This window comes from Pieris rapae, chromosome 17 (assembly GCF_905147795.1).
Source record: "Pieris rapae chromosome 17, ilPieRapa1.1, whole genome shotgun sequence".
Lineage (NCBI taxonomy): Eukaryota > Metazoa > Arthropoda > Insecta > Lepidoptera > Pieridae > Pieris > Pieris rapae.
This window is the reverse complement of record NC_059525.1, coordinates 8,604,420-8,627,458: the sequence shown is the minus strand read 5'-3', so window position 1 is coordinate 8,627,458 and position 23,039 is coordinate 8,604,420. Positions and strand designations below refer to the sequence as shown.

The 23,039-nt window shown below is 32.7% G+C and overlaps 3 protein-coding genes across 3 annotated transcripts; 1 reads left to right on the top strand and 2 right to left on the bottom strand.

Moving 5' to 3' along the window:
- Positions 1-390: 390 nt before the first annotated feature.
- On the top strand, positions 391-2,685 carry LOC110994757. The gene is made up of 4 exons (XM_022261588.2): positions 391-532; positions 1,280-1,403; positions 1,472-1,498; positions 2,565-2,685. Exons 1-4 carry the CDS (start codon positions 460-462, stop codon positions 2,677-2,679), a joined length of 339 nt encoding a protein of 112 aa, XP_022117280.2. The 5' UTR covers positions 391-459; the 3' UTR covers positions 2,680-2,685.
- Positions 2,686-3,441: 756 nt separating this feature from the next.
- Positions 3,442-5,361, bottom strand: LOC123689936. Its single transcript, XM_045632024.1, has 3 exons — positions 5,288-5,361; positions 4,780-5,012; positions 3,442-3,707 (listed from the first exon to the last, which is right to left on the bottom strand). Exons 1-3 carry the CDS (start codon positions 5,359-5,361, stop codon positions 3,442-3,444), a joined length of 573 nt encoding a protein of 190 aa, XP_045487980.1.
- Positions 5,362-6,097: 736 nt separating this feature from the next.
- LOC110994752 lies at positions 6,098-8,276 on the bottom strand. Its single transcript, XM_022261582.2, has 3 exons — positions 8,154-8,276; positions 6,886-7,122; positions 6,098-6,271 (listed from the first exon to the last, which is right to left on the bottom strand). The coding sequence occupies exons 1-3, from the start codon at positions 8,236-8,238 to the stop codon at positions 6,117-6,119; spliced, it is 477 nt and encodes a 158-aa protein (XP_022117274.1). The 5' UTR covers positions 8,239-8,276; the 3' UTR covers positions 6,098-6,116.
- Positions 8,277-23,039: the final 14,763 nt, after the last annotated feature.

Sequence of the window (23,039 nt, the reverse complement as noted above, 5' to 3'; positions counted from 1 at the left end):
GTCATTTTTGAATCTCTTTTACGGATACAGATGTATTACATATCTACATAAATCGACGTTTCGAGCAATCGTGACGATTGATGAGAAATTCGGTAAAATTTCTTATACATTTAGCTATCTTTGAAATTTTGCATGGCTACACTTTACGTAGAGCCGTTAACCCAAGAACACAAATTTCACATATAAGGTCGCGTTATTTCCATTACTTTGTTTAATATGTCAATATTTGTACGATTGAATAACGTAAGAAGTTTAGCTAAAAATTAGGTTATTTTTTACAGGAAATGGCGCGTAAATCCAACCTATCAACTGGAAATTAATCGTCACGTTTTATTGTTTGTATTAAACAATATTTTCTAACAATAGCAGTTTTACAAACATTACCTAACTTTCGCACACAAAGGCTAATTGCTCATAAGTCAAACTGTTGAGGAATTAGACAAAAAATATCCGTGAAACATGTTCGATATGTGTATATTAAAAATTGTGGTTTTAATGGCTGCCATTAAAACTATTATTGGTGTAGATGATAGTAAGTGACAATATTATTTACTAGGGGAACTACAAGCAATAAGATCGTACCAATTCTTAAAAGGTCGGAAACGCACTCGCGAGCCCTCTGGTATTCAGAGTGTCCATGGGCGGCGGTAACATTTTACGTCAGATGAGCCTCCTGCCCGTTTGCCCATTGTTCTATATAAAAAAAGTAATACCTACGGCCGTATTACTAAACGGTTCAACGGCTACCAAACCTTTGTTAATAACAACGTAACCATGGTAACGAACACGATATTAAAATGAATGGAAATGAATAAAAATGCTAAACTGTACCCTGTGGTTAAACCACAGTCAAAAAGAAATCTATGCAGCCAAATATTTAAAGTCGAAAGAAACATGAAACTCTCTATCAAGTTAATATTATTTATAATACACTATAAACATAATAACATGCTATTTTATTAAATAATACTTACTCTACTGTTTGTGTTTTTTATTATGTGGAAAAATTCATTTTGGTTTCATTCCAAGATGTTATACATTTGTATGGTGATAAACAGAATGCTGGCGGTAATAGCGCTAATCTTACTAATATAATATTAAAGACAATAATGTAACTAACCAAATAATAGCCAAAATATAGACCATACCATACATTCATACAACCAAAAATTATCTGCTTGAATAAATAAATAATGATTATAATACTACTATAACCTTCTGAAGGATATTAGAACTTTAAGTATGTATAATGGATTCATCAGAACATTATATTTCTCAGGCCTGCTCTTCACAGTAACTAGAGCACCACGATACTTCGGAATCCTTCAGGATCATAGAGGACAGCCGCTCTCCGTTGAAATTTCTGAAGAATATATGGACCAAGACTACATTGCTACAAACAGGTTTCTATACGAGCATATACGTTTAATACATATCTACGAAACAATGTTAAATGTTACTTTTGTTTCAGAAAGCGGCATAAAATCGATTGGCATAAGTGAGTATTTTATTAATCTTAACTTTGTCTAGGTTTACGAATAAATATTATGTGGTCTGACATAATCTAAATAATAAAAATAAATTAGCGGCGCTACAACCTCTTTAGTTGGCCTCAGATTGCTGAATCTGTTTCATGATCATTTTTAAATCTAATAGGCAAGTAGGTGATCAGCCTCCAGTGCCTGACACACGTCATCGACTTTTTGCGTCTAAGACATGTCGGTTTCCTCACGATGTGTTCCTTTATCGTTCGAGCAAATGTTAAATGCGCACATAGAAAGAAAGTCCATTGGTGCACAGCCGGGGATCGAACCTACGACCTCAGGTATGAGAGTCGCACACTGAAGCCACTAGGCCAACACTGCTCAATTTAAATATATTATTATAATTGTACGTTGCACGAGATGTTGTCACGTATAATATTATGAGCTTTACACTTCACTAGCAGGTGAAAAACCTTGATTGCATGCGGAAATATAAATACATAGGTAAATTAAACATGAGATTCCGATAGAGAAATTAAATCTCGAATCGAATTGGACCGGGGTTCTTTTCGTAAACTAAAAATAGAACTATGATATCGTCGCATGAATATGATACTATGGGTTTGATTCTTACTCTGTTACAACTGCCCCTGTATATATACGGGTGTGAGGCATGGACTATTAATGAAGATAACCCCGTAGCTTAGTGGTGTTACCCTCGCATCCTTCGCATCAGATCCAGAGAGTAATGGAAGCCCTTCAACGAATCGGGACGACACGAAAGTTTCTGCAGACTATCGAAAGTTTATACGACTTGTTGAAGCTATTAACTTTGGGCAAAATTCAGGCAAGACACGGGCTGCTAAATTAAAGAAATCAGAGTTGCGTAGGAGCTTTTTAGACTAGCACAAGATATCTGGCACCAGGAGAGGAACCTTTACTACAATGGTTACATTATTCGCTAATAGTGACTTGTTATTGGATGTATGTTTACATATTACCCTCCATTACCGACCATTACGTGTAGTATATAGCTATATGTATTACATATAGCTTTTTAAACCTATTTTATAATTTCAGGAATCCTTTAGACATGGACGACTTTGATGATGATGAAACAGAGGAAGTATTTGATGATAAAGACAAAGATGTAAAGATACCTAACAAATTTAATTTACAAGCCGGTCCAGTATAAACATGTTTAACAACAAATAAAAAATATTATTGCAAAAATCCATTTATTACTATCATAATAAATCCGATATATTTTAATACCTGAATTAATGTTAACTATAAGGCGGTAGCTAGGTAGAGGTAGCTTTTGTTGAGTCGAAACTACTGCCAATGCACACTCAAACAAGGCTTAGGACAGTATTGCCAGTTGCCGAATTTGTAATACAGATTAAAAACTTTTATGAATGATTAAAATCATTTATCTTATAAAATGTATTATAATTAAATCAGTGGTGGTTCAACATTTTTAAGTCTGTTTTTTGTGTAAATGTTAGCTTTCTGTAAATGTTTCATGTCGATTTTTTTGGGTCTAAGGCAAGCCGGTTTTCGTTAAACGTTATATACGCACATAGATAGAAAGTTACAACCGTGCACAACCGGGGATTGAACCTACGACCTAAGGGACGAGAGTTGAATTCTGAAGCCACTAGGCCAACAACGCTGGATTTATTTAAGTTTACGTAAAACATCATAAATAGCCCTCGAGATAAAGTAATCGAGTGTAATCGTTTACACAACACATACCTTTTAAGAACATACAAAATGGAATATTGTACTAAATTAATTTTATCCCGTTTTTTATGTGCAATGAAAAATCTTATATCAACCTGCTTGGAACAATTAGAATATTTGAAAATTTTAAGGTATGAAATAAATGAAGAAATATAAAAATGCGTATAAATTTATTAAAAAAATTAAGTTTATAAAAATATCACATAATTGACTACCGTAAATCATCGTACATTTCTGCGAAACGATCCTCCATTGATTCATGAAATTCTCGAGCAAACAGTGGCATCCTCGCCATCTCTAACGACTCTTCAGAATAGTCTGTGGTCTCGTCCGAGTATTGATCGGCTATGTGGTCCTGGTAGATCTTCTCACACTCGCTGGGATGATCACTCTTCAATGTACTTGGGTGGTAGCCGATAGCATCTATTGTGCCAACAGTGAAGTATGGCATTTGAGTGGTTACTTGAAAGTGTTTATCTGTAAAAACGATACGTTTCTTATTTTGCTTTGAGATTGGTGGAACTTTTTTGTGATTATTTGCAATCACTCTAAGGCAATGAGCGAATCTGTTCTGTGGTACTATCATGAGGAGTGGATTCACATTGGAAGCATCTACTCATCTACTATCTATCTATATTTAGAATATAGTAACGTTTTACGCCCGCACCCAGTAATTAATCCACAATCTAAGATTGAGAACAATCTGAGATTTGCGCATATTTGGGGTTTTGGAGCCTATGTATGACTTTCAAATTCCATTTCCTTTGTTTTGGAATATGGGAGCCGTACATTGCGCTAAGGGTAAGACAACGAAATATGTTTAAGTGTGAATCTATAACAATTTTGGCATTCGCGAAACTTGCCCCAGTCTCTACTTTGAATACCCTTAAAGGAAAAGTCGGTATAAGAAATCTGTAAAAGTTTTTTATATCTTGGGATATTGAGGCATCTTCGTGATAAAGTACGTTCGGGTAATACCAATTTGTAAACAAAATAACGAACTTCTTAGAACGTTCGGTACGGTTGATGCCGAAAGTCGAGTTTATTAGAAACAGCTACAGAACTATTGTACATTTGTATGTACTCAATAGGTCCGTTGTGTGTGCTACAAAACTATTTACGTTCTTTCGTTTTAATTTGAATAAGGACTTTTTAGTATTTATTTGATGTCGTCATTGGTGGGTGTAATACTATTTAGATATCCTAGATAACCATGCTTTATCTACCTTATAGTATGAACAAATAGTTTTTTGTTTAAAGTAAATAATTATCGTTTATTAAAACCTAAACAAAACAGTCAAATATCCAACTATAAACAACAAATTTCTAAAGATTGATCGAAGAAGTAGTGTATTTTAAACTGGCAGCATTTCGTCATTGTATTGAGGCAAACACCAGCTTCTAGGGTGCCGGTACTATCTACCAGGTGAAGTTTGGAATCTTGATCCAAGAGTCTCTACTCCAAAGGGATTAAAATCGCACTTGGAAGAAAGACTCTTATATTTCAGTCGTTTATTTTCGTATATAATATTAAAAGTAAATTACTTACAGTCAATGTGATCCGGTATGATAACAGTTGCCATAGTTTTAGCGACTTTATCATCATAATAATCACCGAATATATCAACCTTTCCTCCTTCATGCACCTCTTTCCATTTCGGTGCTTCAGTACATTCATCTGCCAAGTGACGTCTTCCTGATCGATGATGAATTTTTGGTGATGGCAACTCCGTAAGCGGTATAAAACTTTTACTTATTATACCTCCCACTGGTTTCACAAGCCTTTAATATATTAATAATAATTAAATTTGAACTGATGTGAAACATTGGTACTTTTAACACAGCGCCATCTGTTAGAATTGTATCAAACAAATTGCAATCAAATAAAATTGCGACTATAATTAAAGATCTAAGCTATCCTATCTCTTAAGTTGGACCAGACTGCTCACGGTGTGCCAATTTAATTTAAAATCGGTTAAGTAGTTTAGGAGTCCATCGCGGACAAACATCGTGACAGGAGATTTATATATAAAAGAATCATAAACATAGATACGTACTTGTTAATAATTAAACTGCTTCTAATTTCAGCGTTTATGGACACGACGAACAGCGTCACGAATCTTAGCCACATTTTCTCGAGTAAATTAGCGCCGATTAATGCCCAGCTACACTTATAGACGATTTAACAATTATCTACGATCTCGTAACAAAGTGCATTGTTTCAACAGGTGGTTAAGTTTTTTTTCGTCTCACGAAATCTGCGATTGTAATTCTGAATCGTGCATACGTAAGATTCGCAGAAACAAATTAAATTTTAAGAGCATTGGGATAAAATCTCTTGTATTTAGGATTCGTTATTATTGTATTACGATGATCGATACGTGAAAATATATAGGACCCTAATTGTAGATTGTGCAAAGCAACAAAAAGTATTCTTTGAAAATTTTCGTGTCTCAATGGGGAGCCAAGTTATGATGAAAAATTGAATTTAACCCTTTTTCAAGATGGCGGAAATTGCACAAGGTTATTTTGGTCAACGATTTGAACTTAAGCTTTTCTAGTTACCCCCCACGTAATATCCAAAATTTGGCCTTTTCGGTTCATTTTCTCTTCTAACCCGATTTGTCCGACGTAATGACTGGACTATATATCAAATTGACTTTTAATCCTGACTGGTTTATTTATCTAATCTACTTATGTAATTTATATGTCATATAAATTTGATTATTAATAGATGAAATATTTCTGCGTTATTTCTAACACAGTATCCATATATTAATTACTCGTTACTTTCTTTTCTGTTTTATTTATTTAAACAAATAAGTTCAACGCATAATTATGTAAATAAATGAAGAAACAAAAAAACATACTTTTCATATTTTTTTATTAATACATTCGTCCCCTCTTTCGCTTATAGACAACTGGATCGAGATGCCAAGTCTGGTTACCACCGCAAGAGATAAGGGTGTAACACCCACCATACACTATTGGAGGATCTGTGTCTGGTACACACACATTATCCTGACAGAATGTTGCTGTACCTTAAAACAAACAAAGAATTTAAGCCTAGCGCGTCATGTGTTAGTGAAGATTAAATTAAATATATCCTATTTGAGACGTGACTCGTTCCTTTAAAAACTTCGTTGAAAAGCTCATTTGGCCCATAACACTTATTTCAACTTTGATATGTATTATTATGTGAATATATAATTCACACTTTTGTGTTTTTACTTATTTATTTTTAAAGATTTTTTTTGATAGTTTATATTAAAATAGTTTTTTTAAATTGTTACTCACGTATTTTCACATGCCATTATAATATATATTATCTATATATGATATTGACCTCTTAAAAAAACTATTTCTTTTACTTTTGTTAACTTCTGTGTGTTTTATTCAATTAGGCCTACTTTCCCCGACAACAGTCGGCAATCAATACCTTCATCTCATTTATAAGTTACTTTATTATTTCCAAGCACCATATGTCATCTAATTCGAAGCCTAATTCGAATCTTCTGGGATGCTTTTGAGATTAATGTAAAGGTATTTTTAATGTTTACAGTCCGCCCTCACCTCCAAGATCCCAGGAGTCGACTTGTGTATACAACTGTGCCCTGTATGGGAACTACTGGGAAGTACATATTAAGATCCTTACCAACATATCCTGTAGGTCTTGCTTGCCTTTTATTCTTGACGTAGTCTACCACAGCCTTGGACAAAGCATAGAAGTGTTTACTGGCTTTGTATCGCATTTTTGCGAGGGCGGCATCGCAGTCACTTTTGTCAGCACGACAATGGTACACCAGGTTGTTCGTGTTCGTTTTAATCATCTCTTCCCGAAGGACTTGGTATTTTGTATCCGTGTAGAGTAATTGAGCGAAGCGGACATTTACTGAAATGTTTTTTCATCAGTTTGTCAAAGACAATTTGTTTTTTTTATAGATAAATGTTAGTAACATAACTTTCTTATTAATAAAAAACAAGTGCTGTTTAAAAAGGTTTCCCACCAATATTACTGTAAAAGCAAAGCAAAGACAACATAACATAACTACTTTACTAATACAAGTCTTATAAACTATAAATATGTGATCTAAAAAGAAAAATGTTTAAATGTTTAAATGCGAGAAATGTTCATAATAAAATAGACAAATTTTGGAAAAGCGTTATAGAGCTGTGAGTAAGAGAGGTGGAAGATATCAATTTCGGGGGAAAATTAACTTACACATTTTAAGAATGGCAGCGTTAGACCCTAGTATATTTACGCGGACGGAACGGTTTCATCGGAAAACGAGAAATACAATCCAGATGTTATATATGATATTTGAAGGAGGAGGCTTATCTGATGTAAAGTAATACGTCACCCATCGTTACCCACATTGCCAGTAGGTTCGCAAGTACGTTGCCGGTCTTAAATGTGGATGTGGTGTAAATAAATAAATATCAGACTTGAATAATTGATCTAATTCTTTTCATAGTAACGTTTGCAAGGAAAAAATGAATGAGGAAATTTAAAAGGCTAATAGAAAATAAGTTTTTAGAAATAGTAGGTAACGAACTCGATCACTCATTTCACGTTACTAATTTTTCATCATACATATTGAAATATTAGCTAAACATATATTCAAAGACGGAATACGTAACATGTTCAAAAAGGTGCATATATAATAAATATTAAATACGTATACCAATTCGACTTAGGGTCCTTCAAGATAAGAACGTACCAATTCTTAAAAGGCCGGCAACGCACTATCGGTATCACTTAACATCAGGTGAGCCTCCTGCCCGATTGCCCCCTGTTAATTCGGCTGTGTTGGGTGATGAGGGTGTGTATGTGGGGTGTGCACATGATGCAGGTGATTGGTGATAGGTAGGTCAGCCCTTTGTCTTCCAATCTGTATCTGATTCTTGATTACATGTACTTACATCCAGCCCCTACAATATAGCCAACAGAATTTTTCACATTCCCACTTAGTTGCATAAAGAGTACAGCCAACACGACTGCTTTCATGATTCGTACACAAAAATTGAGAACAAATTAAGACCTTTTAATTGATTCAAACCTCGTTATTGCCCAATTATTTTTCTGTTATTTTATGGATTAATTAAACGTATAGAAATGGCATTTGCTTTGCTAATAAAACATATTCAAAATTCAAATTATTAGCTGTTCAAAGGGGGAACGCTGCCAGTGTATTCGGTACCTTGCCTAAAGGGACTCCTTTTAATAATATATTTTAATTATTAAATTTTAAGGTTAGTTATTAGGTATATTAGAATTAACTACAATTATTTTTTAAACTTATATATATATAACTTATTAATTTATATATTAAAGTGTTTTCTCATGTTGTAATTTTTTCTTAATTAAATACGGACTGAATTATGTAGTAATAATATATTACTTAAATAAATGCTTTTGTTAAACGTAAAGAAGCTATTCTAAAATTCTACGTAAAGTTATCAATAAAAATTTATAAATCTGACGATTATTTGGATGACCCTTGGGATTGATTTGCTTTAGTCCAAATTTGTATCACCCAAAACCTGGCGATTAAAAAGATTGGTGGAGAGTTTATTGCCCGCTTTACGCCCTCGAATTGGTAAATGGTAATTAAGAATCAATTTGAAATCGTTTCTGGTGATGTTCATAAGTGTATTTGGTTGGTTACCTATATGAATAAAGTTATTTTGAGATTGAGACGACGAAGTACATGACGAAGCACGAATTTTCGACGTAGTTAAGTACGACGCTACTTAAGAAGATAACGGCTTTAATATGAAAATAAAGGTACAATCTAAAATCAAATACTTATATTTTAAACAAAATTACATTAACTTTAATCACTTTGATGAAAATTGCCGCGCTTGTCAATATTTTATATTTAGTCTGTTCCTTATATCAAAGACAATTTACAAGAAAGAAGGTTTAACCGCGCGCAGGTTTTATTCACTGTATTACATAAAATATTAATAAAACAAATATGTTTTAACTTGAAACTGGCATAAAGATAAAACTATTGCCATAAAAAAATGTTCTGCAACAGTTTAATCAATTATTATCCTTTAGAGTTAAGATTTTCGTTCGAAATTAGTGGTAATGAGAAAGTGGGAAAGAAAGAAGTTCAAAATCCTAGTTTAAATTTCCGTACAATTCGGCACGCACCTGCACTTATCTCGTAATGCAAAAACCATAAATTCCGCTGTAGCATCTATGGTATCAGGGCCTCCATCCATCATGATACTGAAAGACGCCCACTGGCCACAAACCGGTTCTTATCTAACGGCTTTGCATATTATACGCCGCATAGATCTTCATTACACGTGCTAAATATAAATTATATCGTAGCACGCGACTTTAGTAATTTTAGGGGATTATTCTACATTTATAATAATTTAATGCCTTATACAGGTTTTGAAACTATTATCTGTCTGTAAAAATACAGGCTGTTTTTTCTCATTTACGTCTCTCGAAATTAAATAATTCTAAGATCTGTGCAATATGGTTTTATTTAAGTGTCCGTTAAATAGGCATATCTTGGACAGGCGTGCCCTCCAATTGGCCACACTTAGTGTGTGAAGTATACATTTAAAAAAAAAGTACATTAAGTAAATGATTTTGATAATAATAAAATAAAAAAAAGGGTAGCAAGACCACTACCCACACACATCTCAATAAAAAAGTGGCCAGGAAACTGGCCTTGGTAAGCGAATCGGCTAGGGATTTCAGAGTTTGTAACCAAACAATAAATAAACAATAGCAAGTCTGATTCCAGTGCTTTGCACTGTAATCAATGTAAGAAATTTTGATAAGTATGAGAAAACTCTAGGTAGCGGTTCAAAGCAAAGCTACACAAGAAATATAAATGTACTAATTCTCCAAACGAGTACTGTGATTTTTCTGGTTGTAGGGCACGCATTATATTGAATATAAAGCGTTTGAATGTTATGAAGAGAGGATAAATAAATAAAATAAAAAGCTTTTTTTTTAAATCTATTTTGCATGCACACTGTAAATGAAATTGTAATACTTATGGAATGCAAGAAATAAAAGAGAGGATAAATAATAATTTAATTAACGATCCTAAGATTTTTTTAGCACTACGAGTATAAAAGGATTTCTACTAGCAAAAGAACGTACTGCACTCGTTTCGTCTTTTAATTCACATTCTTGTCAAAGTATTTCAGGCCAAGTCTGATATTCAGTAAGAGCGCGATAGAAGGATTCGTTTTACTATCTACTCATGGGCGATACAGTTGACGAAAATAATCATAAATTTTAACAAGCTTACTAAATACCGTTCTAAATACTTATGAAGATTTATTAAGCATATTACATAAATCATAACCATTCCAGTGCTTTCAGCACTTGTGCAGGGACACTAATTCAATATTTATGCCCTGCTCTTTGACATTATCATTAAATCCGCTATAAGTAATAGATAGTCGCCATAATATCTCAGTTATTCGTAACAATAGGCCGAGATAAGCCCTTGATGTATTATTTTGTGGTGCAATTAGTGCGTGCGGTTTTACGCGATGAAGATCATGCAGTGTGTACTAACCATTGCGCGTTTCTTATTTACACCATGAACCAAAGAGCCCGAAAACCATTTATTTCTAAACTATATATAAATTCTGTGGCAATGTCGCTTTCTCTGACTTCCATGTGGCCCGGATTTGAGGACGGGTTACCATAACTATCAATAATTACTTAATATTTTTTTCTCGTTTGAAAGAAAGATATGTGAAGTAGTACTGTGTAATACGTTAAGGATAGGTTTAATTTAGATAATATATATTAGGTTAAAAGTTTTTTCGTTCTGATTTTAAGTGGGGCAAGTTAGTGGACGAGAACAGGAACGTACGATACGATAATAATGTGAAGGAACAGTGTTGGACAAAGTACACAACCTTGGGGAACTCCAACATTTATGGATTTTAAGTTGGAATCTCAATGTTTCGATCGGCCATAAAACTAAAGATCCAAAACATCACGTGTAGTCCATAAGCCGGAAAGTTTGAGAGAAGCGCCATGTGCCAAACCAGATCTAAGGCTTTCGCAATGTCCAAACTCACCGCCAGTGCTTCCCCTGCCTTTTGATGTGAGAGGTAGCTAAAAGATCACCAGCTGAGCGACCACGGTGAAAGCCGTACTCATGGTCACTGATTTTTTTTTATTTTTCTCGTGAATGATAGGTAAAAGTGAAAATAATTTAATAATGTTTAATGAATTTTACCCACCAGACAGTTTACTTTTATATAATTCCAATAATCCTTTTCCAAGCGGCGTTTAATTTATCTAAATGGCAATATTAGCAAATCGTGCATACAAGTCACTGAAATCTTGCGATTGGTTGAAACAATGCGGTTATAAGATGCCCTCTATCGGCTAATAGTTGTAACAATAGCGAGATAACCGTCTCGCCCTATTAGCGAGGCACGAATTTCGATGTAATGCAACATTTTATAAATTATGCACGAGGAAGGGAATTACTTTGCACTTATCACAATTATATTTGCATATTAGAGATTTATTTTCGCAAAGACGTGTTTCGAACGAAAATAATATTTACCTACCCATTGTTATTCGTAATTTCATTACAGATATCCTGCTGAATCGAACATACAAACAACATCTGCTTAGATGTAACAAAAACCCGTATTACCTTATTAAACCAATTAAAGAAAATATTTATGCAAATGGTTTCATAACTCTTTAAAATTATGCAATTTTTCCCGTTCATATGGTTAATAAATATGTTTATTTCGTAATCCTACAGCTAACATAAATTATGTATAATTACAAACAAATATACACTGAAAATATAGCCAAAGATGGAATACATGATACATTTTACATCAAAAAGATTTACAAAAGGGAACAAACAAATAAAAAGTATTTAATACATTTAAATAATTGTGATTCAATTTATTTAACTGAGCCTAATTTGGTTGTGTTGTGTGATGGTGTAAAAGTGTGGGTATGTACGTGATGGTGTGTATGTGGGGTGAGCTCAAGATGTAGGTGATTTTGCGCTATGGATATTCTTAATACACTTTTTAACCACATTCCGCGATAACCTCAACAAGTTTAATAACAGTAGAGTGAAATTCTATTTTAATTTCGGTTTAAACTTGGGATTGAGGTTACAAAAAAATTGTTTAAAGCATTTATTGCTTATGGCCAATTTTCAAGACGGCCATAAGGTATTGTTTTTTCAATTAGATAATGTAGATAGAGAGATGTAGATAGATTAGATAATGGAATGTTAAGCCTTCCTTTCACAGAAACAATTTAAAATGCAAAATAAAGTAGGATTAATAGGATAAGTAGTCATTATAACATAAAAAGCGTTGTTTTGCTTCAAAAGAGGTTTTATTACTGCTCTGACCATAAACAGTTCCAACCTAAGTATAGACTACAGACCAATTATTGTAAATTGAAATAGGTTTCAATTGTTTTCATAATAAGTAATATAGCGCTAACAAAACCATTGTCGCAAGCCATTGCCATTTATGGGCGTAATTAAATTAATATGGTCTTCACTAATTGGTATGCTGTTGTTATAAATACGTACCTAATTGTTATGTTAAAACAGTTATCAATAATTAATTTATAATAATGCTGTCCGTAATGATTATTATATCTTAGATATGCTCAATGATTATGGTATACTTGCATAATAGTGACAGTTGATAAAAACCAAATATAATTAAAATTCTATTTGTAACTTTTCTACAATTGTAATTGTCAGTACATCTGTTTTAGACTTCGATAATGAGTATTATATTAGGTTATATTGCGGAGTTAATTGAGGAATTATTTAGACATTAAAATGAAATCATTCATATACATAGATACATACATTATCAAATTCAAGAACATTATGATATATAACCTCTGAGTTTTCACATAAAATGGCGCCAAAATGAAATCAATCACGAATCAAAGATTCCAAATTCAAATTCATTAGAAATATTGTTGAATTGCCTGTGGGTGTGGCACGCTTGCAAAAGAAATCTATCAGTCTATGCCACGCTTCATCTACGATCTAGTGATTATAAATTAAAATCTATGCTATACTATTATATATAATATGATGAATTAAGCGGGTTGGTTTGGTTTGAGATCATTAAGTACATTAAATATCTATTCCGCACTTTGTAAAAAAATATTTTGAGTTTATATTACGGATATTGGAAACACAACATAGAATGGAAAGTAAGTTTCACCAAGATAAATTAAATAATGGGTGTGGCATCGTTTGTTGAAGACAAGAATGAGGAATATTTGTATCTATTTGAATATTAAACAATTCGTGACAATGTTGTCGAGGTTTAAATCGCAAGCCTGAAAAGTATGGAATGTTTTAAGGTTATGCAATTACATATAGTATATTAATAATAACATATTTTTAATCTGAATTACGATACTATGTGTTACAAATACATTTAAATAACCTAAATTTAGGAGGTTACGGGAGGCCTTATCCCTAACAAGTGATCTCTTCCAGTAAGGAGAAACAAATAATATAAAGGGTATAAGTGTATAACTAAAAAAAAAACAATATCAACAATTACACGATACGACGATAAAACAAAGGTCACGATAAAACTTAAAAATTTAAAGACAAGAAAATGAAGATATTATTTTTATATAGATTTTTAAAAGACGATTGTTTGTTTATTCTATTTTAACTATAATATTAAGAGCGGCGGAGAGTTTATTGCCAATTCTTCTCTTCCATTCTACACCTTTGATTTGAGAATTGGTAGTAAATGTAAAATTAGAAGCATTTCATACACATTTCTGTTTTTGACGTACTTTGTGTTACCTTTATAAATAAATGATTTTGAATTTATGGCCATTGACGTAGGTACGGCATATAAAATATGCTCATTCTTGTGCTTGACACAAGCCGTCGACTTTTTGGGTCTAGGGCCCGTTTCATCACGAAGTTTTTTCTTTACTTTGCAAGCAAATGTAAAATGTGCTCAGCCGGGTATCGAACCTACGACCTCAGGGATGAGAGTCGCAAGCTGAAGTCACTAGGCCACCACTGCAATTCATATTACTGTGTAAATAATAGTTATATTAATGTGATGGCTCAGTCAACACACGATATTTTTATGGATGATCAGTCTTCTACAGTAGTATTGGCCTAGTGGTCTCAGACTAATGGGCTTTCTGTCTCTGTGCATTTAAGACTCGTTTGTACGGTAAGAGGAAAACTTGAGAAAAACCGTCTTGAAAAAAGTCGACTTAGTCTTATTTTTTAAGAAGACACATAATTTATCCCGAACCAGATACAGAAATCTGAGACCCAGAACTAAAAGTTTACAGCGCCATATGATTTTCATCAGCCTCCTAGGTACAGTTAGTACAAAACAGATCTGCCGATAAAAATAACATCTTCCGTATATTATTAGTTTAATATAAATTATTCGATAAAATCACAATATCTTAATTCTATAGATTTATAGATAGATGCGGTATGACCTTCTGGTTAGCAACATCAATACATTTAAATTTCTCGAGGGCGGAATGTAAACAGTTGATATCTGATTAGGGGCTCGTGGATTTATCAGATTTAAATCCTACTATGGGAATTAAAAGCGAGCTATTTCTTATTTAGGGAATCGAAAAGCAAAGTGTCATGAGAAGACGAATAAACGACTTAGAGTATAAACTTGAAATAAATTATTATTATTAAACTAACTGTTTATAAATCAAACTCAATTACTTATCAAAATCAAAAAAAAGTAATTGTAAATTTACATTTACTACCAGTTTGAAAGTCTTTCATTCAAGGGTATCATTATTTTCTCATTGTAAAATTTCACGCCAAATCGTCTTGTTTCCTAACATCCAATTTATATTAAAGAATTTAGAAGCAACTTAAAAGTGGTATGAAAATGACGGAAAAACGTCATTTTTTAACCTCTGATTATTGACCGCCCCAAATTATACATAGAGGACCAGACAATCCGCCCGGGAAAATAGCTCTAGAAACGCCAACGTGTTAAACTTGTAGGTATGTAGTTGAATGTTAAAACTATATAGCTGCAGAAATTAGAAGAATGCCCTCAGAATACAAGATGGCCGTCATCATAAATCAACCGACGAATTGAAATCCTGTTTAAAAAATCGGCGCCATCATCTTTTTTTTTTTAATTTTATGGCAAAAGTTATAACTTTACGCCAGTTTCAACATATATCTTTAATTCAAGCTTCTGTACTTGGTTCTAGAGTCTCAAACAAACAAAATCATTATTCGGTGCCCCCCTTACGCCGGGGGGTACATTAAGTATCATAATACTGTTATTCAGATCTTTTTTTAACAGTACCATTAAGTAATATTTGGTATATAATGATACTTAATGATACAGTTTCAGTGTGTATTTCATCCTAGTGATGTGTAATGATGTATATTTCATTCTGCATCGAGTTTCCCATAGTAATGTCGATTCACACTTATCTAGCACGCGCAGGAATCGTCTTATTTCTTAGTCCTAACTACTCCGCAAACAATAGTATTCCCATCGATTCAAAACATACTGATATTGAATTATTCTAACATTTCACTAACGGTATTTTAGAACCTTAATAAATGTTAAATTATGTTAGTATCTGCTTGAAATATTTAACAGAAGTATTTAATATTAGCGATATGTTTGTCGACGTAAGTTTATGCAAACAACGGAAAGTTGAATATCTCGAACAATTTGCGTCATCATCGATACGATGCAGCATATGATGATGGGCAAAATTCAAGGCAAGAGATGGGCTGGTTGAGAGAGGAAGTCATGGTTGTGGAACCTACGGAATGGAATGTTATCACATCTACAGATAAACTTTCAAATCAAGTTGATGACAGCCATGCTTTTTTAAGTAAAATGACAGCAGAAGAAGATAATCTATGAACCGGTATGACATTTATGACAGCGAATATGTATTTATATATATATTCATTAAAAAAATACTTTTAAGTTTCATATTAGGATTGTGAACGAACGAACGTAATTGTCAACGTAATTAAAAAACAATTTATCTTTTCCCCATAGACTCTCTTACATGTCCACACGACTGAAATTCAAGAATTTCATTTTACTTCTAAATCTCTTAAAACTGTTGTCAGATAAAGACAAAAAAATAAGCATAATTACATACTTGTCTAAACGGGAATTTGATAATTATTATTGATATAGACTTTTAATTTTGATTATTGTAGTCATTCAACAACGCATGTGAATTTTTCGAAAACTGATATTATTTGATTTATGAGCCTTTTGTTTTTATATCTTTGCAAATGTTGATATTTTTGGTTTCACACTCACATTTCCCAAAAGGCTCGCGTGCGTTGCCGGGTTTTTAAGAATTGGTACGCTCTTTAACTGCTACTGTGTTTCTTTTAATTACGTATTATAATTATCTTTTCTTTCATATAACCTTTGGTAAGTACACAATAATTGTATAAATTTTGTTTTAGATTCCATGACTCATTATAACATTGTTTATGGCATATCTTAGAAGTTAAATTGTTAGTTACGAGTCGGCATGACATCGCTACATGCTACATAGAGCATCGATAATTTAGTTGTACAGAACAAAGCACTAAATACACTAAAACATTGTTGAACAGTCTATAAAACGAGATTTGTGCGGCTCGAAGCACTACTATAAACTAAGTGGAACCCAAACAGCGATAATATTGTAGAACAATATCTATCACAAGATATCGGGGATTCGAACAATCTATGTGTTGATACAAGATGGGCGTGTGTGGGCCGAGAGCTGTCAGATTCCAGCGCTCATGGGTTTTGTTTGGCCTAAGGCATACGGTACTATTTAAAACTATACTGTGGATAAATTTTGACAGTATCATGTCAGTATGATGACTGGCGACATGACATAGAAACATTTGAGCAATAATAGATTCCAAAATCTTGGCTTTTAAAGTGATGAACGGCCTTATCAGTTCTTCTCTTTCGTTCTAAGCCCTTGATTTGAGAACATAAGGTAAATTAAATTTGTAATTATTGAGGTTTATTAATGTTCCCCTTATTATGTAGATCAAATCAAAATATATGTATAATATATTGTAAACCACATTATAGAGTTAATTATTTAAGAAAATGAAATCGCATATGTTTCACAGTGAACTTCTTTTCGCATTAAAATAATATTTTTACTAAGACTATCTGTTATGTAGATTTTGTTTTATTTAATATAAATTTAGAAACGTGTGTGTACTTATGTACACGCGTTAGAAGTTACCAAATAATATACTTCTAACCCGAATATTTATAATATTCTTCTAGAAGAATTCTTCTTTATACTTTTTATTTATCGCCATATTCTTCGCTTGTAGAAATAAGTAAATATCGTGAATACAGTTGTTCGTTTTCACACAAACATACGTAGATGTCCTTACTTTTAATTTTTTGACTAGCTAAAGTAGGTATGTCGGATTTTTGTGACGAAAAAATTTTACTCTCATTTTTTCCTAACGCGCCAAAAGTATAACTTCAAAAATACATTTGACATAAAGTGTCCAATAACATTCTAGTAAAGGAAAGACTGTTTTTGTGTTTGTGTATGAAAATAATATATTTTATTGAAGCTCTTATGCTATATAGAATAATATGGGATATTGAGATAGTCTTATATCCTAACATTTCGAAAGGGATCGACCATTCTCCGGGCATACATTAACTATATGCATATTGCCTGCATTGCCCATAACATAAGAATAAATATAATTTATAAACCAGGCTTATTTTTACAATTCGGCCATTTATTATTGTTATTGTTACATTAGAATTATTCTAATGATATTCTCCAAAAATCGAGGTTCTAGAAGATTCTGAGAATTGTATGTATATTTTAGAACAGGGGGCAGGGTAAACGGGCAGGAGCATCGGGTGAGCACTTGTTGTAAAGTGTTACCGCCGCTCATGGACACTTTCAATGCCAGAGAGCTCGCGACTGCGTTGCCTGCCTTTGAAGCTGTTATTAAGATTTTTAAGTTAGTTTTTATATCGTAGTTCTTATCTGTGGTAAATAATAAAATTAGAAAAATAGACTTAATTTAACCATAACGTGTAGGAGATAATCGTGTATTTTATCTTTAAAAAAAACATATAATATTTGATATATTGGAAATATAAACGACCATATAAAACGTGGGTTAAGAACCTACAGTATTATTTTGTTACCAAAATTAATATAATTTATATAATGTTTGCAATATATTAGGCATTCAAACGTAACAATGACAGGATAAGAGTTTCTTAGACTGGTATTAATAATGGAGATAATCAATAAAAAATAACACACAAATCAATTTTTAAACCCCGAAAGCAATTGTATAATATATATTTTTTTACAATTCGATTAAAAAGATAAATAGTATTTCTGTACTTATACACATTGAAAGACAGACTTTAATTAAACTCTAGGAACCCTTTCTGGATCTCGATAAAACTAATACCTTCCTCAAATTGGATATTAAGCGTAGATCGAAATGATATGAAAATGGTTGTCGAACAGCAATAAAGGTCAAATTGGCTCGGTAATGTGTGGTGATTACAATGCAAGTGTATAGAGTAAAGGGATATACTGCATGGGATAATGGTCTGTAAGTGTCGAGCTAACGAACCAAGTAGGATGGAGAAAATTCACGCCTCGTCTTTTAGTATCTTTGAAATTTGGTTTCAACTGTACTTACATTAAAGAAAGTATTAAAAAAGACGCATTATTATTTTTATACAGGAACCCCTACATCCAGGCAGATGCAGGGGAGTGTCGAAATCTAAAAAGAAAATTAATTCCTAAAAAGGACATTAACTATCGCCTGAACCCAATAATTAATCCGTAATCTCAGATTGTTTTCAATCTGGGCAGAAATATCGTCATAATAAGATTAAAATATAAATGATATAAGATAAATGTAAAATGAAACACGAAATCCATTCCGTTCTTGTGATTGGTCAGCAGCATATCTAGTCAACGCATTGACGCGACATCATGCGTCATGACATTAAGACGTCTTAAATCAAACGTAAGGTTTCGTCCATTTTAAATTCTCATCCCCTAGGCAGTCTTATTAGAAGATATGAATACTTTTGTTAGTTTCACACTGCATTAAATAGTCTAGCAGGAAGTTTCAAATGTGATTTATGTGGTAGTTAATCAAACTCGCAATGAATTAAAATCAGTTGATGTTAGCGATTGCATTAAGTCCCTCCGGCACAAGTCGAGGCGAAAGATATATTAGATGTATGCTTTATTGTATGATCCAATGCCGGCTTTAAGGAAACACAATGTTATATTTTCTTACCATCACAAATCCCTTTGTTGTCTCTTTTGTAATGGTTTAACATGTAAATCGTTGTATAAAGTGCAATAGATATTCTAAAGAGGTACATAATTATAAGTATTTATATTAATTACATTAATTTATTGTAGTGAAACTTCTTTAGGCGCATGAGGGTAAAATTTTTACGGAACGTCACGAAGATGTGCAGCGATTCTGTCCAAGAAAAGGGAGAGAGCGATTGGGAACGATTAAGAGAGAGTGAGAAAGGGAGATAGAGAAAAAATACACGCTATTGGTTCATGGTTAGTAGTTACATATTAGAACTTTCCATGGAAATTCTGTTGTATAACGTCTTGTGTAGTAAATGCAGATTTCTTATTTATTTATATTATCATTAGCAAGTATACAATGTGTAAACAGTGTGGATATACAAATACATGGAGTTTATTGGGGCTTTTCCATTTGTAATAATTAATTCACAAAGAAGTTCCACTTCTGACATATGTACTTTACTTTACAGTTTTATTTATTGGAAATATGATAGTCACATGGTCTAAAACTGGCCCAGAGAAAAAAAATTGTAGACACCCACCAAAAACCTGGGAAGATAAAGTGAAAGAGATAGCGGGGAAATATTGGAAAATGCGAAGATGAGAGACACGTATAAGAACTTTGAGGAGACCTACTCTCCGTCGGAGGTCATGTTCTAATATTAACTATAATATAATATAAAAACATACTTAATGTAATCTTTATTCTAATAATATTTTTATTTGTTTTATTTATCATTCCGTTAAACGTTAGTAACCTCTCAACTCCCGTAAACTCTCGGCAATGCTGTGTCGGCAACGGTGTCTAAGGGCACCGACATTTATTATTTATTTATTTATAAGTTCTAAAACAACGTGTAGGAATAAAATTATCCAGAAAATATCCTCATACATTATATGAGGACATAAAAATTTCAAACTTGCAAGGAAGAACACTCAATCAAATAGCAAAAAAATAACACTAAGTAGAAACTTCTCATTAAGGGCGCAATTCACAAAATTACAGGCAGATTGTTTTACAAATCAATATTTACAATAACGTAAATATTGATTTATAAAACAATATTATCAATCTGCCCCCTGTACTAAAAAAAAAAAACGTAAGGAAATATAGAAGTATTCCAATAATATGAACAAAATAGTTGTTGTTATCAGACCAAAACTTAGCGCAGATACGTGTTATTAATCTCCAAACAGATATAGATAAGTATTCTTTACTACCAATAGAAAACAATTATACAATCGTGAACAAAGCGAGTGCGCCGCTGTAACGACCTCAAACCATATTCGTAATGATCAAATATATTGGTTTTGATACCTTAAAGGAATCAGACGATAATAGTTGCAGTAACTGGTAGAAGCGTTAAATTTAATGTTTTACTATCTATAAGGCCTAAATCTTCCTTAAGAATTAGTTGGATATGATGTATACGGTGGTTTTTGACCACAGGTATTCAGTCATATGGGGTAGATTAAAACATCGTATAGAAAACTAGTGACCAATTTTTGAAAGGCCAGCAAGGCTTGCTTTAATAAATACTTTTTAATTAATATCTAGAATGGTTCATTAGGAACCTACCTAAACCAGGTATATACATACTTAGGGCCTAATACAAAAAATAAAAGTAAAAATACTTGTGACCCTACTAAGTTAGTAGGTTTTAGGCCGGCTACGCACTCGCGAGCCCTCTGGCATTGACACCATATAAATGGGTGGCGGCGGTATCGCTTAATCAGGTAAGCCATCTACTTGCGAATGCGTTGCCGGCCGAACGCACTCACGACCCGGCCAACTCAAACGTGGATTAATTTGTAACGTAGTTGATAATCATGGTTACAATGCTACTCGTTCCAAAAACCCCTTGCCCCAGCTGTGACACCAGACCAATGACCTCTGCTCTTCTTCAATATCATTAAATGCAACATGCGGATGTTTGTAATATCTTTAATTAGCCATATACTGAGTATTGTTAAGGGATATATTTAAAATAACAAGATTTCAAATTTTATAAATATTAAATAGTTTCATGTTAAAACTGTAAAACGAGTCCTACGATTTCATTAGTAGATTAATAGGAAAGTTCATTCTTTAATAGGGCTGCCACTAAACCTATTTTTTTATGTAATAGGAGGAACATGGGCAGGAGGCTCGTCAGATGTTATGCCCTCGCAGAACCGGCCTTACAAGAATAGGTAAGCTCTTTTCTTAAAGGACCCTAAGTTGAATTAGTACTTAAATACTTTGGACTCAATAATAACCATATGGACTTATTATTGTTTGCCTCAATAAATAATATACAAATATATACAGGTGTGTTCGAAAATACCCCATGTATGTTCCGCGATTTTTTTTACTTTTCGAGTTCCTGTCAGCGAGGTTTCAAAAATTTATATCTTTTTTTGTAGTAGGTATTTTGCAGTTTTTTTTCATTATTTGGACAATCCCGTATATCTTTCTCTTCCAACTTCAATTTGTAACCCTTTGGACTAGATACTCTTGGGCTAGTGGGTTCTAGATCACTAATTACAGATTCAAGTTGGCGCTTGTAATTATTAATTTTTAATTATGTTTTAAAATAACATAGTAAATTTCGTTAAGAAAATTAAATACTGTAATATTTTATTGTTTTGTTTAGGTTTTAATTATTTTATTTCCTTTCCTTATTTCCTAATTAGATTTATGTTACTTACGTAGTATCAAGACATTGCATGCGAGGCAACCCTAGTACTATTCAAACATAATGATGTTATTATTTGATAGAAGCAGTTGTATGTTAAGTAAGCTTCAGATGAATCTATAATTCTTGTATATTTATGCAATTTTACTTAGGAAATTGGCTTGATAATAGGCATATTTTGCAAAAGCGGTTTTACAGCGACTTTCGAAATGCCAATACAATGGAAAATTTTACTGAAAATTAACAATATTAAATTTTATTAAAGTAAATTATCCACCTCACCAAGGAGGACGAGAGGAAATATTTGAAGAGGCAGAAAGACTTTAACTTTGTTTAACAGTAACAAATTAGTTTATTGTGTTTTCTTTACAATATTGAGTATTAATTGTTTTTCATTTAATTTTTTCGTCTTTGTATATTAAGGTTCTACTTACTTATATTTTTTGTTTCATTCTAATCTATGTAATTGGTTTTGGCTTTGCATATTGTCAAAGTATTTTCTTTTATACCATGTAAGTTAAGATTACTAATAAACAAATAAATAATATTTCTTCTGAAGATTTTCATATAAATGACGAAATCATTTAGAAAGCTTTGTGTAGGTAATTGAAACATACTAACAGTACCTAAGTGGTGATTAATCTGGCGGACAAGTTCGGACTATCATCCATCATCATCTGATATGAGATTTTACTTAATAGCTGCGGCTCAAGTCATAAGAGGAGAGCGAGTGCGTTTTTGTCAACGAACGAATTAAAA

Bases quoted from the DNA above. Each gene is read 5' to 3' on its own strand.
- LOC110994752 (XM_022261582.2), bottom strand. From the start codon at position 8,238: ATGAAAGCAGTCGTGTTGGCTGTACTCTTTATGCAACTAAGTGGGAAT. The intron at 7,123-8,153 runs GTAAGTACATGT...AAAACATTTCAG, and splicing joins CTATATTGTAGGGGCTGGAT to TAAATGTCCGCTTCGCTCAA. The intron at 6,272-6,885 runs GTAAGGATCTTA...GTTTGTTTTAAG, and splicing joins AAGACCTACAGGATATGTTG to GTACAGCAACATTCTGTCAG.
- LOC123689936 (XM_045632024.1), bottom strand. From the start codon at position 5,361: ATGTGGCTAAGATTCGTGACGCTGTTCGTCGTGTCCATAAACGCTGAA. The intron at 5,013-5,287 runs GTACGTATCTAT...AATATATTAAAG, and splicing joins AGCAGTTTAATTATTAACAA to GCTTGTGAAACCAGTGGGAG. The intron at 3,708-4,779 runs GTAAGTAATTTA...TCGTTTTTACAG, and splicing joins CATACCGGATCACATTGACT to ATAAACACTTTCAAGTAACC.
- LOC110994757 (XM_022261588.2), top strand. From the start codon at position 460: ATGTTCGATATGTGTATATTAAAAATTGTGGTTTTAATGGCTGCCATT. The intron at 533-1,279 runs GTAAGTGACAAT...TATATTTCTCAG, and splicing joins TATTATTGGTGTAGATGATA to GCCTGCTCTTCACAGTAACT. The intron at 1,499-2,564 runs GTGAGTATTTTA...TTATAATTTCAG, and splicing joins CATAAAATCGATTGGCATAA to GAATCCTTTAGACATGGACG.